This window comes from Lipophrys pholis (genome assembly GCF_963383615.2).
Source record: "Lipophrys pholis genome assembly, chromosome: 3".
Lineage (NCBI taxonomy): Eukaryota > Metazoa > Chordata > Actinopteri > Blenniiformes > Blenniidae > Lipophrys > Lipophrys pholis.
In genome coordinates, this window is record NC_137627.1 from 5,362,673 (window position 1) to 5,379,439 (window position 16,767).

The 16,767-nt window shown below is 44.4% G+C and overlaps 1 protein-coding gene across 1 annotated transcript in view; it reads right to left on the minus strand.

Annotated features, from left to right (window-relative positions):
- Positions 1-209: 209 nt before the first annotated feature.
- The window catches only part of nf1a (neurofibromin 1a), a 63,207-nt gene continuing 46,649 nt past the window's right edge, over positions 210-16,767 (minus strand). The window contains exons 35-56 of the mRNA XM_080460556.1: positions 13,431-13,863; positions 12,989-13,329; positions 11,797-11,999; positions 10,863-11,056; positions 10,611-10,751; positions 8,124-8,403; positions 6,795-7,009; positions 6,649-6,710; positions 6,426-6,567; positions 5,981-6,082; positions 5,686-5,826; positions 5,464-5,590; positions 5,254-5,385; positions 4,214-4,349; positions 3,548-3,708; positions 3,339-3,461; positions 3,139-3,257; positions 2,959-3,059; positions 2,214-2,356; positions 1,947-1,993; positions 1,283-1,499; positions 210-516 (exon numbers count right to left, since the gene is read on the minus strand). Coding sequence (XP_080316682.1) covers positions 374-516; positions 1,283-1,499; positions 1,947-1,993; positions 2,214-2,356; positions 2,959-3,059; positions 3,139-3,257; positions 3,339-3,461; positions 3,548-3,708; positions 4,214-4,349; positions 5,254-5,385; positions 5,464-5,590; positions 5,686-5,826; positions 5,981-6,082; positions 6,426-6,567; positions 6,649-6,710; positions 6,795-7,009; positions 8,124-8,403; positions 10,611-10,751; positions 10,863-11,056; positions 11,797-11,999; positions 12,989-13,329; positions 13,431-13,863 — 3,703 coding nt within the window. The 3' untranslated portion in view covers positions 210-373. The remainder of the gene's footprint in view (positions 517-1,282; positions 1,500-1,946; positions 1,994-2,213; positions 2,357-2,958; positions 3,060-3,138; positions 3,258-3,338; positions 3,462-3,547; positions 3,709-4,213; positions 4,350-5,253; positions 5,386-5,463; positions 5,591-5,685; positions 5,827-5,980; positions 6,083-6,425; positions 6,568-6,648; positions 6,711-6,794; positions 7,010-8,123; positions 8,404-10,610; positions 10,752-10,862; positions 11,057-11,796; positions 12,000-12,988; positions 13,330-13,430; positions 13,864-16,767) is intronic.

Genomic DNA, 16,767 nt, shown 5'->3' on the forward strand with positions numbered 1-16,767 from the left:
TTTAGTCCATCTTGCATGGGAGTGTATATCATGGTGGGGGGGGAGCAAAGGGGGTCTTCACCTCTCTGACTGCTGCTGAAGAAGAGGAAGAGGAGGAGGACAGGAGCTCCTCCACGACGAGGGTGAGGAGGAGAACAAAGAAATCTCAAGCAGCAGAATTCAAGTTAACTTTCCTCCTGGAAGCAGCACAGTTTTTTTGTTTTTTTTTTCTGCCTTGAAGGAGGAGCAGAGCACGAGGAGAGTCAGGAAGTGTGAGTGAGTGTGAGTTGGGAGTGTGTGTGTGTGTATGTGTGTGTGTGTGTGTGTGTGTGTGTGTGTGTGTGTGTGTGTGTGTGTGTGTGTGTGTGCGGGGGGTGGGGTTCCTCTCCGCTCATCAGACGATCTTCTTGATGCTCGGCCTCCTGAAGCTGCCGACGCTGCGCTGCTTGGGCACCTGACTGGCCGAGCCGTGGCGAGTGCGCCCCCCACTGGACAGAGCGGAGCTGGGCGACAGCTGCACGTTCTCCTTATCCACACCTGGAGAACCGAGGAGGAGCGCAGAACATCAGAGCGACACCAGGAGGAGCAACAAACACACAAGCAGTGACTTTTCTTTCTTTTTTTTTTTGACTAAACAGCTTTTTAAAGTTTTGCTTACAGTTTTTTAATTTTTTTTCTTGGATTTTCAAACTTTTAAACTATATTTTTCCTCTCATATCTCCACTCCATTCGCACATAATTTTTTCCCACAAATTTCAATTTTGAGGATTTTTTCTCTCAGGTATTTTTTTTAGCGTGTGTTAATTTTAATTTTTTTCCCCTTTTTCTGTACGATCATTATTATTTTTTACACATCTATTCTCACACATCTACATTTTTCCATTTTATCTGAACAGCTGCTCTTTTTTTTTTAACACACATCTATGATTTTTTGGGGGGTTATAGCCTCACTTTTTTTTGTTCTTTTTTTTTTTATTTTATTTGGGAAAACATTATTTTTTCCACCCACACACAGGATATACAGCCAGTGTCATTCAAGAAGTATGATTGTAAAATTTCTTTTGTCCGTTTTGACCTTCCAGGATTTTCTATTAAGGACATATTATTGTACGTTAGTGTTATGAACACTAACGTAGCCTTGAGATGTGGGACTGAGTTTGCTTTGTCGGCACACAGGCTCCAGCTCAATGTTAATGAGTGTAACATTTAATACTTTTTTAATAACGGTGCCTCCCTATAAACAGCCCTGAGAGAGAGCGAGAGCGAGAGCGAGAACGAGAGCGAGAGCGAGAGAGAGAGAGACCTGGTGAGTGCTGCGAGGTGGCCAGGGAGGTCATGGAGTTGGACAGATTGAGGTTGGCAGTGATGCTCAGCTGGCTCTGGCTGGTCGGGGGGTACGGGGACGTGGGCGTCCTCAGCTGCTCCTCCCCTCGCTCCTCGTCGGCCGCCGGCAGGTAGCTGTCAATCAACGCCTCCAGGAACTTGACGATGAGCTCGGCGTAGTCGGGTATCTGGGTTTGCTGCGGGGTGACGAGGACAGACGGCGTTAGGAGTGTCTAATGGCTTCCGGGTTATAAATCTGTGCTTTCAGTTTGTCGCAGCGACACGACTACGTATTGTGATTCTACTCTGCTGGATAGACGCGTGATCTGATGTTAACAGAAATCAGGACGACAAATCATCTTCAGCTTCCGTGAGTGTGTGTGTGTGTGTGTGTGTGTGTGTGTGTGTGTGTGTGTGTGTGTGTGTGTGTGTGTGTGTGTGTGTGTGTGTGTGTGTGTGTGTGTGTGTGTGTGTGTGTGTGTGTGTGTGTGTGTGTCTCTCTATGGTTCATAATTCATCGCACCAATTGGCAGGCGCGCTGCAGAGCTGTCGTAAAGTGCTGACTGAGCCGAATTCCTGCTGCGGGGCTATCCGAGGGAAAATAAAAAAAAAACAGAAATGATTGGAGGAAGCATCATTCATACCTTAGAGAAGGGTCCGGCAAACCTCCAAAGTCCATTAAAGCCGAAGCCTGTGAAACGAGAGGGAGGGTTTAGGAGAGGCGACGTGGTGGAGGAGGAGAAATGCTTCCTCACAAAAGTCCAGAGCTGGTTTACTTTTCAAATACACACAGCTTTAAGACTTTTTTTTTTTTTTTTTTTTTAAAACAATCAACAGCAGGAGGTTGTGTCTGACTATGTGAGCAAGGAAGCTCCCATGTTACCACAGGGCAGTGACCGGGAGTGCATTACTTTGTAAGTAGGAGGGCTGGTACTGCGGGGGCGACTCCTCGTGGTAAACCACGCTCTGGACGATGCCGTGGACCGGGTTCAGGAGGTTGGTGTCCTGGCACAGGGACAGCACAGTGTTGATCTTGGAGTCCAGGAGATTGTGGCTGAGGAAGACACGAGCAGCCGAGGTCAATCCTGCGTCAACGCCTCCTCACACTTGCGTCTCGTTTACGCGGCAACGTGTCAAGAGAACAGCGTCTTAATCGTGAATCATTTTTCATCTCAATCCCGTAGAGAGCCACTTATATCACAAAATGAATCCTCCATGCATTAAGTTGTGGTTTGTCAGAATCAGGATTCGGCGCTCTATGAAAAGGGCCGAAACATGAGACTACCAAGTCAAACTAATATATTTAATCTGAATAAATGTGCTCAACATCGGGAAGCAGTCCTGTAGCGTTGACGTGCCCCTGCCTCAAAACGCAAAGAATTGTGTGTCATCACCATAGCAACGGTGAAAGGAAATGGGACCACGTGATTATATCAAGTGAGACGGTCTATTGCAAAGGACAGTGGACCGAGCTTAGACCCTTGAGGGACCTCTGTTTATAGGCTTTAGGATTTGGTGAATTCCTATATTCAAGAATCCAAGAACAAAACCCAGCAGGTTCAGTCAATGTGGGCAGGATTTAGTGATGAATGAGGACAATGTTTTATATTTGCATACTTTGTTTTTCCTCAGCAACAAAACATGGCGAGTACTCACACAACTGGAAAAACCTTTGGGAAGACGACGCTAGCTTCAGCCAGGTACTCGTACAGAATCCGCTGGTCAAAGTCATCAGTGGTGTATTTGACCTGGGTGGCCTGGAAAGAAGACGCAGCAGCCGGTCAGAACACACCCACTGACATGAAAAGGATTTGTGAACGCAAAGTGATTTCCTACCAGCACAGTGAGCAAAAGAGCCTGGATCTTTGGATCGGTCAGGACCTCCTCATCCAGCAGAACGTTGGACTCGGACACGGACACTTTGCGGAGGTGAGAGTTCCCGATTCTTGGCGTCTCTGGAATTACAACAAAGAGTTCAACTGAAAATAATCCTCAACGAAAGTCTGACATAAAAAAAAAAAAAAAAAAGCACTCACCGATCTCATAGTCGTTCTCTGCTACCCGCCTCATCTTGGGAGGGGTCGTCATACCCGACTCCATCTCTGGTCTCTTTGGTGCTTTGGAGTCTGATATGAGATGGTCGAAACTCTTCCTCGTGCCTGAAGCAACACACCAGATCAACACATACATTCTCCAGTCTGCTTTAGGATTTGACCAGAACAATCAACTTGAGGACCGATCATACCCAGAAGCTTCTTAGTGTTGGCCTGTGAGGGCTGGCCCATATCCAGGCTCATGGACTTGCGTGTTCGCGGGCTGATCTGGCCCATCGTGGGGTAATGATGGGCTGTAAGGTAGCGCTCTGAAACCTGAGGCGACGTCCATGGCTGTGTTTCATGCAGAGTTCTGCAAAGGATGTAAACAAAGATTATACAGAAGGTAAATTTTGGCCAAAAAGCTGAAGCAAAGACAGAAGTTCCTGATTTAAAAACCACCATTAGCCATCAAATTACCCGCATTTTAAATCTCTTTATGCCTTCACCTCTGACGCTGATGAAGCGCCTGGGTCGGGTTGAATTCAGTTTTGAACCTGTCAACCTAAATATCTTTACATATTCAAAAACACCTTTAAACAAACAGTAATTTTCTTTTGAAGAGAGATCTACTGAATTCAGTAGGCTAACCCACACGGCCTGATGCGACCCGTCTTTTAATACCACTTTGTACCACAAGATGCTGTATTGTGCATCTTGAGTATGACTTCACGAAGAAAGAGTGCTGACAGTTAGAAGTATCTTAATGAACTCACATTTTGGCGATTGGGAATTTAATAAACCATGTATAACATTGACTCACTGCTGCCCCCTAATGCACAAAAGTCAAATTCCCTCCACCTTTGATTTCAGCTCACCTGCAGGTGGGATCAGTGATGTGACTGGAGTATGTTTCCATGGGCACCGGGTCCATGGAGAGGTCCGAAATCAGTAGTGATTTCCTGTGTTTGAGGCTGCAGCGACTTCGGACCTCCTCGGACACAGTGAGCAGGGCTGAGCGAACAAGAAGAAGGTGGATGAAGTATTTCAGTTATTCAGAAAGAAAAGCAGATTAAACCAAACAGTTTGAGACATTGACGAGCAACCTGGAGATAGACTCAAGAATATTGACAATGATAAGAGAAATTAGAATTGTTGAATCTTATGTTTTCAGAAAGCTCCACCTCGGGAGCCGTTTTCAGTGGCTTCGAAACACCGCTGTTGTATAAACACACGAAACACAACAAAAGTTTTCAGTTTTCACTTGAAACGTTGTCCGAGTGTCCCGTTAGCAGCACATTTAGCCGGAACCAAACATCTCTCAATGCATCATCAAGTACAGGAGAAAACATAAATGAACAATTAGTGTTGCTTTCCCCAAATAGCTGAAAAAATATCTTTTGATGATAAATTAAGCCTCCAACTTAAACACAAGAGTCAATTAATCATCACTTCAAAGGAATAATTAATTTCAACATGACTTCAAGAAAAAATATATTTAAGTTTGTGATTTTTACTGAGTTTATCTTGAAAAATAACACCAAATGTCGTTAGTTTGTAATGAATATATGTGTAAAACGGACCAAAATGAAAATGAATTTCAAAACTTATAGTTAAAAATATCTCTAAATGGGCAACAATTGTCTATCAAAAACTTTGACAATCCTGTTGTGTCATCCTAATCGCCACATGTATTGCAGAAACAGGGAAAAGCTGGAAGTGACCGGGCCTGTGAAGGGTTAACCGTGCTAAATCAGCATTCACATTTCATTCTTGCCGAATTGTTCTTTCTGAAGGTGTGAATACGTTACAAACACAGAACCTAATGATGGACAGAGAGACGTTTTCCACACGGCAACATGTTCATGGTTCATGTGAGGGACTGGTGAGGGTTTGCGGTGTTGTGCAGAGCACCTACCGGCCAGATAGGCCACGCTCTGGATGTTGACCTCAAACTTGTCACATTTCAGATGCTTGCTGACGAGCGTGAGCAGCGTGTGCAGGATCCTCACCGTCCTCGCTACCGTGGTGGCTGACGGGTGTCTGTAGCCTGTGCAAACATCGTCACACACACATGAATAATCTGTTACAGTAAAACACCGACTCTGCACGTCAATAACACACTTACCTTTGAGCAGGTGTCCCACCAGTGCAAAGTTGAAGTTAGCGCTGAAGTTGAGGCCCACAAAATGATCCATCTGCTTGCAGTGCCACTCTAGAGGACGTCTGATCTCCATGAACACTTCTTCTGGACTCTGGAGGGTCACGCAGCGAGACATGAGGAGGTCATGGAGGGGAGGGAGATGGAAATATATAACCTCGCAGATGAAAAGCAGGGTAAGTGTGTTACCTTGTCGTTGAAGACGCGCATGGTGTCCAGAGTGTGCAGGTTCTGCTCCAGCAACGCCGTCCCAGCAGAGTACAGGTTGACCTCGTCCAGCTGCAGGACAGCGATGGCCACCCAGAACAAAGCCTTGTGCATGGGCGACTCCTGCAGACACACAGAGGGTTAATGTTCGTGTTATCTTCAGCATCGTTGGGGAAATGGTTGTAAAGACGACACTTGAAGCAAGAATAGGCAGAAACCCTATGAAGGAATCAAAACTCCTCCCAATGGAGACACTGAGCAGTATTCAGAGTTTTACCTTGCTGAGCAGCGGCTGCAGTTTAGTCAGAGCAATGACCGTCGCCTCTATTAACACTTGGCTGTTGTAGTTGTCCGGGCCCTTCAGGCAGCTCTCCAGACCCTGGCCGGGTGGAAACAAGGAAGGAGGGAGACAGAGACACGACATTATAGAAATCTATAACACAACATCGGGAGACGGGGGAAAGACGGAGCTGCGAGAAAATGAAACATTCAACACCTATGATGGGACTCTTCCACTCTTGTATTTTCATAAAATATATTGAAAGGTTCAGCCACTGTTTTAGTTCGACTGACTCACTGCACCACCCTGTGGTATAAACTGGTACTGCAACACTTGTTTGATGTCTTCAGCTGAAAGTTGGTACATTTTATGCCTTCAGGCTAGAATTTGGCTGAAAAAACTATAAAGAGAGCAGATCAGGTCTGGGGACCAGGCCTCTCACCCGATCTATGCTGAGCAGCGGACTGGCCTTGCTGAGGATCCGGATGATCTGCTTGATCTGGCCGTGGCTCACTCTCTTACTGATGCAGCCGAACACCACCAGGGCTCGGGGCTGGAGTGAGGGATTGTACTGGAATGCAAACCTGAAACACAAACACTCACCTATTCACACCTGCGTCGCTCATGCAAACAGAAAGAAAAATACAATCGTAACGGAGTCGTACTTCTGAGCGAGCTCTGTCCACTGGTCTAACCACTTGCAGGTTGGGATGTCTCTCATACAGGCCTGCGGCAAAGAAGCAAACGTGTGAAGAGGTTCTAGCGTCGTCATAAACGTTTATTTTACAAGGCTTCGATTTCCTCTGCTGACCTCCATGATTTCCAGTAAGGCCTCGGTGACGGTCTCCAGGGAGGACAGGGCGAAGGTCTCCCTCTCGTACGAGCCCGGGGAGAAGGAGCGGTCTCTGTAGCTGGAGCGGAAGGCGATGACGGCGGCTGACTTGACTTTGCTGATGCCGAACAGCAGGTAGAACTTGGGCAGGGAGAACTCGGTCAGGCTCAGCCTCAGGACCTGCTTTGTCTCCTCTGGAACCATTCAGAACATCGAATTTCGTTAAGTTTCTTTCGGTGGGTGCATCCTATGTGACTCTGCTGGTAACATGTCGCAGTACAGCCGGGTTGTGCTGAGGTAATATTAAAAAGGTAATGTGATGTAATTCCCTGACGTTACGGCCTTTGCTCTTTGGAATAACAGATATGAAAGTACAATGTTCTTTTTCTTCAAATCAATGTTTTCTTTGAACTCTTTACCATTTCCTTGGTGGTTTGATGAGCTGGTTTTTGGCCCAGGGGCCTTATGTTTGACACCCCTGAGTCAGTCTTTATGCTTTAACATCTTCTGTGTAGAGTTGGTATCAGAGTTGATCGATAAAATCTAATCTGGATACCAGGAGCTGCCGAACAATCTGAACTTCTGACACGAAGTGAACACATCATGTCCACATTGTTTACAACTGGACTGCAGTGGTCACTTTACGGTGGGTCGATTGAAGAAATCTGATTCTTGAAGGATCCATTTCTCAACTTTTGACACCAAACACCCGGGTACCCAACGTTTCTGTGCATACTAATGTGGTGAATATAACTGCAAACCCTGCCTGCCTGTCCATCCCAGTGGAGAAAGAAGAGACGCAGGTAATCAACTAAATGACTGTTTGGGGTCAGATACTTAAAGGTGGCCATGACGATGAAGTTACTTCAGCTCAGGTTACTATTTCTAATAAACTGCATCTCTGGTTCCTACAGCTGGGTGAGCAGTTGTACGTCTCTGCTGTAGAAAAAGCTTAAAAAAGGGATGTTTCAGCATAGTTTGTATTGGTTTCAGAGGGAAATTCCTTGTCTCAGTTTAGTTGTCCTCCATAGTGGAAAAAGACAAGTCTTGCTGGATTTGGTAACATAAATCTGCTTGTGGAGTGAAAGCTTGACAAAGAATCAAGTTACTAATAAGAATTTCAGGATCTTCTTGTTGAGTTCTGCACAAATCTCTTCAAGAATTGACCACCGTCACTCGTTTAAGGCCGATGTAGAACTCTTCCTACCCGTTTCACACAAAGATGTCACAAATCTCCTCATAAATACAATCACTCAAGACCCTCCGTTCCCTTATTCTCCAAGATTAATGGCACCTGAACTTCCTCACCGCTGAAGTTGAGCTGCGAGCAGGTGCACAGCGAGTGGATGATGTTGATGACCAAGCCGTGGGTGGAGGCCCGGAGCGAGAGCGGCCCGGTGGCCACCAGCAGGGTCACCACGTGGAACAGGTAGGGCAGGTGGGCCGCCACGTCCAGGGAGTTGTTGAAGGACAGCATGAGCATGTAGCGGGCCAGGATGGCGATGTCGTCCCACATGAGGTGCTGCTCTAGCGTGGGCGTCGGGGACAGACACGTCTTGTCGATGATCTTACACATCCGGCCGATCACCTGAGGTACGGGAGGAGAAACGACAGAACAGATCAGGAAAAACACAACTTCCTCGAGGGATTGTGAATTCACTGTTATGAATTAAATGCACTTTTTCTCATGCTCGATTTCTTTGCTTTACGAGTGCTATTTCAAGTTTGTCTGTTTTTTCCACACATGCCAACGGAGTGTTCAAATATGAGTGAGCTTTAAAATCACTTCAAAAGATCTGATGTGAATTGGATTGTATTGCTCTCCAAATCCATTTACGGTAGTAACTCAGCTCTCTTAAAATCTCGCAATCAGAACTGTGGTAAATGTACATTTGTGGGCTAATTCAGTGACTTTGGTCATTTTCAAGCGACCTACATGAAATGTTGACACGTAATATCTTGCTTGCAAGAAAAACTGTTAAAAAAATTTTTTTTTTATCTTAGGTAATAATAAAAATACAAGCTCTATCTTCACACAGTCGCTAAGGAAACATTTGAGTTTATTTTTTACTCATGAAACATCAATCTGAAGTTTTTTCCTTCGTCCATGGTCTCCTAAACATTTTCCTAAATCTGCAGTTTTAGCATCTACTGAGATTTTCAGGTCTTATAAAAAAAGGACAAATACATAAATAATTCAAATGTCGATAAAAGTGAAGACAACCAACAAGATTTGTTTCCCTTACAGGATGCTGGGATTCAGCTGTGGATTTTTGTGAACACCATGTTAAAAAAAGAAAATTTGCTGTGCAAGGGAAAAAACCTTTCTGAAAGGAAAACACAAAAAACGATGTGTTTTCACTGGCAACGCCATGGAAACGGGGCCAAAGATCACCGGCGATCACCGTGTATCTGTACATGGAGCTGATACATGAAAGCAATCAGAAAATAACATTTATTCAGCTCTCGGGTGACAAGGAGGTCAAGAGCGGCGGACAAGGCTCCATTGTTGTGGTCAGTGAGATCACACAGTGACCCTGCGACAACACCGACACGAAGACACCTAGGATCCATCCAACATGTGCAGGCCTGTGTGTCATCAGATCTAAATCATCTACATGGATTTTATTTAATTTTCAATTTTTTATTTTTTTTTAAACTGAAGCTCACCTAAATCCTCCAAGGAGAGCAGCACAACCACTTCAGCTCTGACTGGCTTTTCTTAGTCAACAGTCTTCACAATGGCCACCATTCAGTGCAGCGCTGCAGTCGGCCATAATAGGAGCCAGGGCCTGGCTTTTCTATTGTGTCTGTCTGTGTATGTTGTGTTTGTTTATCTGAGTAGTCGGCTGAATTTGGAGCCAAAGCACACAGATGATGGATAGTGAGTGGATGAGTTTGTCTCACTGGCCTCTCTAAGTCGGGACAGAAGCGCAGCTTTGGATTACTTTCTTCCCGATGTAAGTATTGCATTTATTGCCGACTTCTGACATCAAATCAGAAACCAACCCTATAAAGATGACTGAAGTAAGAACAAAACTATGATTAAATTTTTTTTGACAGAAATAGCTAATTCGATAAGTAAATGTAGAATTGTGATGTTTCTGTTCAACTTTGAACTCCTCATTATGATAAGGAGTTGTCGCTTTGTCTTTTCCATCTTCATGCCTGCTGTGAAACTTTCCATTTCTGGGGTCAGCTGACAACTTGAAATACAAAACCGAGTCAGTCATAGTGGCAGAAAAAACTACGAGGTGATTCTGGATATTTATATCGAGTTTCCAGGCTCCTCGAATCAGATAAACATTAGGCCAAACTTTGAAAATAGTGTAAAGTATAACCAAATGTTTGCTTCTGAATTTGAGAAGATGGCAGCTTAAAAACTACAAAAAAGTACCATCATTTACACCAGCACATGTGTATCTTCATTTCAGTTGATCACATTTCAATCTTTGCATACATGTGTATGTCTATAAATGTGCAATATATTAGGCAGAACTAGTTATTTTAATATTAATAACAATGTCAATTAAGGTACTACTATTAATAATATTGATTGATTGATTGATTGATTGATTGATAAAAACAAGATGGGGAAAAATTGTATTCTCATTGTTTTGCCAGATTTCTTTAGTATGCCTGTAAGTACCACCAATGTGCTGATAGTACCAATGAAATGAAAACAAGCAGAGTTTAAGATATTTACATTGTGGGACACAGTTGTTGAACTTCGAGCTTCATTAACAGCCAAACATATCCAAGTTGTTCCTCCATCCGAACCCCACACCCCCTCACCTTGTTGGAGACCAGCTTGACATTCCCTGAAGCCAGAGCCACCGCAGTGTCGGCCATGACCTCTGCCTTGATGGAGCCCAGGCCTCCTGTGGCGCTGGTCTTAATGAAGCTGTCCAACACCACGTCCAGCAGGTCTGTGATCTGCACACAGGCAGAAAGAAGGTGGAGGTTTTCATGAGGTCGAATCCACCATTGTGACCCCACCTCCCCTCCCCCAAATGCTCCTCCAGCGGGCGGAGGGAGCAGACCCACCTGGCCCAGGCTGCCCCAGATCTTGGCCTGGATGGAGGGGTACATCTGCTTCTCGTTGATGGTCATGGTGATGAGCTTGTCCAAGATGGCGGTGACGCGCTGCCGCTTGGCGTCGTCGTTGTGCTTACAGAAGCGAACCAGGTTGAGCAGCCAGGGTGTCATGTACTCGAGACAGAGATGTTTCAGCTCAATACCTGCGGGAACAAACATCATTGTTTTGAACACAACGAATCCCGGAAGTGTCTTTAATAAGTATTAATTTATCTCTTCCTTTAGTGAAAATGTTTTGAATGGATGTGGGATGAAATATATCCTCACAAATTGTCCAAAACAAGAAAACTAGACATTAAAGTCTTTATCATAAATAGAACTTGTGTTTAATGGTTATATGGCTGTGTGAGGGAAAAATGCTTCAATACAGAAGTTCTTTTTGGACATTTCACTGTTTTTAGCACCAAAGATTTCATTGAAATTGACTTCATGTTGCGATTGTAGTCCTTATTGGTAGTAATTGTTTGATCTTGTGAAAACAGAGACATTTTCTTAAAGTATACTATGTACCACAACAAAGAAAAACCTAAAAGTTTAAATTCAAAGGTAATAAAGACACTATTCAATGTGGCCAATGAACTAAAATGGGTTTTACCCCTGATTAAAAGAGATTATCATAATTTACACTTTATATCAGTCCTCTGATTCAAATTCATTTAAAGGTTTTAGCTTTTTTGTTGCCATTTCCAGAAGACTATTCAGACTTTAAATTAATAAAATTAAGTGAAATGTCAGTTTTGATGTTAATTTCATACCATCGAATCTTTGAGATACATGGATGTGTTTCATCAGATTTCATCATAGATGAAATGTGAATAAGGGAACTTTTCTTTGGCTTATTAGATGATTGTGAGATGCTGCGTTGGCTGCGAGGTAGACTCACTGGACTTGCTGAAGCCTGAGATGCACTCTTCCAGAAACTCCAGCGTGAGATGGGGCTCGTTGGCAGCCAGAGTCTTGCTGATGGACACTATAAAGAGGGTGTTGTTGGCCGGGATGCAGAGGCCGGACGTCTCCAGCAGCTGGCCCTCGATCTTCAGGTTGAAGGTGCAGGTCAGAGCGCACAGCAGATTGTAAGCCGCAGACCTGGATGTGTGATGGACAATGAGTTGTCAGTCAGGGAGCTGAAAGCTTTACCACCAAAAGAACCGCTTTGGATCAATCCCACAAAACAAAACGTGTCTGAAGCTGCACTTTCAAGTTTAACCTTCAAAACCTTTTATGTAGTCATGGTATTTACAAGAACAATGCAGTTTGTGTAGTAGGCATGAAATCAAAGAACTACTTTTATCCCTGGGAGGTTTGTTTCTTTTGCTGTAATGAGTTAAAACAGAAAGGAAAACATAATGACGTGAGATAAATATCAGCCAATGTGAGACCTAAAAACGTATGTTAAAAAAATAAATAAATTACTGCGTCAATAAAAGAGGCGCCGAACCCTAAAATGAGGACACTAAAAAGTGGGAAGTTTGTGTCTATAATGAATTTAAGTCTTTCTTCCTCTGAGACTTTTCCGTTTTTAATTAATTTATGGTTAGCTATCTAATTGTGATAAAGCCACCAGACGTCAAGCTTGTTTTTGTTGATGAAATATTGGAAACATTGTTTATTTAACTGCAACTAAATGCTCAATGAATTGAGTAAAAAGAAGACAGCTGTGCCACTGCAGAGGGGCTGAAGAGCCACATGTGGCTCCAGAGTTGCAGTTTGCAGACCCCAGGGCAAAATGATTGAAAACAGTTGGGGAAAAACAAGCTTTATGTCATGAATACAGAAGCTTAAATGTTTTACTTTCATGTACTGAGGCCCAATATAAAACTGGAAACAGCTGTGACTAATATAACCATTGATTCTTCGTTAAGTTATTGAAATGTGTCTTCCAACTAATTGCATATAAGAAAAGCTTATCATCAGACGGTACAATACTTCTCACTTCCATTTATTACTTGGAAAATTTGGATCAGAACATTCCTGGAACTTTCTGTGGTTCTTTGGAAAAATGAGAATTGAATTGGTTCTTTGAACACCGAGTACCAGAACGTGAAACAAATATGACCATTTGAAGCAGGTCTAACCTGAGGCTGGGGTCAGAACTACCCAGGTTGAGCAGAGCGATGTTGAGCAGAGTGCCGGGGACGTCCTTTGGTCGGATCTTGGTGTGCTGTGGGATGGAGTCGGGCTGCGACAGTTCCCAACGTGTCCGGATGTGGATGATGGACTGGACGATGGCGTCGCACTCCTGGTGCATGAACGTGAGCGGTGTGCCCTGGTTGGCCATGGTGAGGGTGAACTGACTCTCGTCCACCAGGCAAATCTCCTCGATCTCCGAGGCGTAGTAGACGTCGTTGAGGAAGACGGGCTGTCCGAGGACGCGGGTCCGCTCGGCTGAGGTCACCTGGACTGCTGTCGAGCCGACCTGAGCAACGGGGAGGGAAACCCAAGAATCGCTCAACTTTCTCAAACGTACAAACGGCTGTTGGTCTGGTCAGTAAACGGTGACCGACCGTATCTCCTCACCTTTATTGAAACCTTGGTGTCTTTGTGGGCTAGCTTCAGAGCATTGTGGAACACTTTGAGGTCTTCCTCTAGCGTCAGCGTGGCTGCGGGAAGCTTCTGCTGGTCAGGCTCGATGTGCTCAGCCAGCTTTGCCGGAGAGTCGATGAACTGGAGACGCTTGCTGCCCTTGAGGCCCGTCAGTAGCCGCTCGTGATACTTGGTGTACTCTCTCACCCACGTGTTGCAGTTGTAGACGTAAACGGCGGCCACGTTCTCGTAGGCGAAGCCGGGAAAGACCACGAACCATTTGGACAGGAAGTCGGTCTTGAAGCGATTGCTGGGTCCAACGTGCGTCAGGTCCACGACTATCTCGTAGGGCTTGGCGTAGTAAGGTTTGAGGGTGAGCAGGACATGGTAGATGAGCAGGTCTCCGTTGATCTGACCCGTTTTGAACCTAAAGAAAACAGAAGATCAGAAATCCAGCTTTACAGTGCGATCTGACGCTGAATGGAACCTTTCAAAGAGAAAACACACACGATGTCTCAAACATGGACGAGAATGCCAGAGATGTCAGATGGAACAGGTTTCCAACAGTGTTAACACATGTTTGCTTCCTGCTAGAGCGCCCACAAAAAGTCCACTCAAACAGTGAGGCAATCCCACAAGCAAAACTTCACTTTTAGAGTTCTTGCTGATGCAAGATTTTATAATGGCATGGAGCAAGAGTGCACTTTATCGTTATAAAAACCAACACCCGCTCTGGAAATTGATTCATCCCAAACTCTAATTGATTTGAAGTCTCGAAGACAAGTCAAGACTCTGAAGCATATTCAACTCCACCTCCCCTTTCACTGACCTCAATTGACCTTCAGCAACTGTGGCACTTTGCAGTTCATTCAGGTCAGAGTGAACAACAAAAGAAAATGGGACTTTAGGGGTTAACAGTGAAATCAAATGTGTCAAACTCATTTTAGTTTAGGGGGCCACATACAGCCCAAGATCATCTTGAGTGGGGTTTTCTTTGTTGTGGTGCAGAGTATACACGAATAAAATGTCTTACAATCTCAATATAAAGACAATTTTAATGAAACCTTCTGGTGCAAAATACAGTGGAATGTCCCAAAAACTTCTCCTACAGCTGTTGCATTATGCATGTTTTTACACACTCACTCTGACAGCATGGCTTTGAGGCCCATGCTAGTTTCCCATTTATGTGTTCTGTGAAAGCTTTTACAATTTGCTTGGTGGTTTGGCCGGATTGGAGCCAGTTGTTATGGACACCCTTGTTCTATGTAGTCTATGTAGTCATTATTTCTTTTCAATTAATTTTAAATAATGACATGAAAAGAGTAATATTGAACACATGGACAGCATGTCTTTTGGCTGTGTAGAATGAGTATTTTACACTTGGCCAAGCCTCAGCGTATACTGTACTTATTATATAATAATAATGGCATCATATGCTCTTGTTCTGAATGTTTTCAGTATGAAAAAGAACGCTTATTTTTTGCTGTTCTAATCTCTAAGTGGTCTTTAGTGTCTGTGGTATAAAACCAGAGACCCTGAAATAGCCAGCGAAGAACACTCAGAGAGGGGGGTCAGGAAGTGAGCTCAGAGTGGCCCAAGAGACCGTCTGCAGCAGGTGCTTCACGTCAAGCCTCAATCGAGACATCCACAAGACGACAGCAGGTATGTTTTGTGAAACAGATTTATATAACTTTGAAAGACTGGAATTGACAAAGTTGATGCAGAAAGTCAAAATTCCATAACGTTGACACAAATTTTCTTCGATTCAGATCATGATGGAAGGGACCAGAACCCTCTGGCTGTTTCTCCTCCTCAACCAACTGCCAATCTGTCCTACTGACGCAGACCCAGACCTTTCAATCACCCAGACATATCCACCCCAATCAGAAGCCTACGCTGGCAGCACGACCCCTGCCGTGGAGCCCAACCTCACCACGACCGATGACAACACCACCGATGGCGCCCGTGCCGACTGCCTGGTGGACACAGAGATGGGTCTGATTGCTATCGGTTCGGCAGGGGGGATGATCGTCTGTTTGCTGATTACCACAGTGGTACTGGCGTGCCAGGTCTGCCAACTTCAGCGCAGGGTTCATCTGCGCCGATCCTCTCGTTCCAACATGGACTTGGTGAGCAGTGCGGGCTACTGGGGCGCGGACCAACAGGAAGTCGTGGGACTGGTCGGCCCATGCGATGCCAGCGTCGTGCTGGAGGAAGTGACGGCAGATGGCAAAACAGAGGAAGACCGCCAGGCAGAAATACAAGAGGCGATGGAGATGGAGGAGGCTGGAGGAGGACTCCCAAAGGGGGCCACGACAGCGGCCTTCCAACCAGAGGAGAAGGCAAGTCTGTTGCAGACCTCCAGCTCCAGGGACTCCTGTTTGGAGGTCCCCAGGGATTTAGAGGACATGCCTCTTGTAGTGTAAGCAGGCAACTCCCATCTTGATCAATACCAGCGCCCAAGATTCAACTTCTCATTTCAGCTGATCTGTTCTATTTTAACTCGGCATGTTTCATTAGTTGTGTTTCCAGTTTATTCGACCTCAACGAGTTCAACTTCCGCAACTCTGTTTAACAGTAAAGATCAAAAACAGTCCAACCAAAAACTAGAAGTTTAACACCCTTTCCATTTTTACACCTGGTGGTTCTCAATCATGCTCCTCAAGGATCGGTACCCATAATAAAGATCCATTAGTGGTACTCCAAGAACAAGATTTAAAAGTACTGCTTAAAGGTGTTTAATTATCAATTTCTGAATTTGAAAATTTGTGCTGCAAAACAATTGTCAGAAAGCTGCGAACAAACAGCTCTTGCTCTATTAATAATACATCTGTGTTAAGCTTTACTTCTGTAAGTGCAGTGTCTGTTTGATCGTTGGAATGATCTTTTAAATGTACTACACACTTTTGAATAGTACTGGTCTTCAATAACTCATGTTCCATCAGATTTTAAATAAAGAAATCTATTGCCTGAGTGTTTTGTGTTTCTAATCTGAGTACTAATCAAGTGGAAATGACAAATGCTTCAGTTTGATTTTATTGGTATTCCCGTTTCAGATTTATTCAGCTTGTCACACTGAAGATGTACATAAACTGAACTGAAAATGGTTTTAGTCGCACACTCATGGGTGAAACTGAGAAAATCCCTGGTTTGAGTACTGGTGGAAAAGAAGTTTGTCTTTGGTTATCTGGTCAGACATAAGGCACAGCTAACTTAATAGCTCCCTTTTTGTAGCAGGTTTTACTTGGCTTTTATATGAATTACCTCTTTGAAATAAGATGCCCTGAGCAGGAAAAGGAAATTGCAGCATTTAAAGTGATAACCTGTGAAA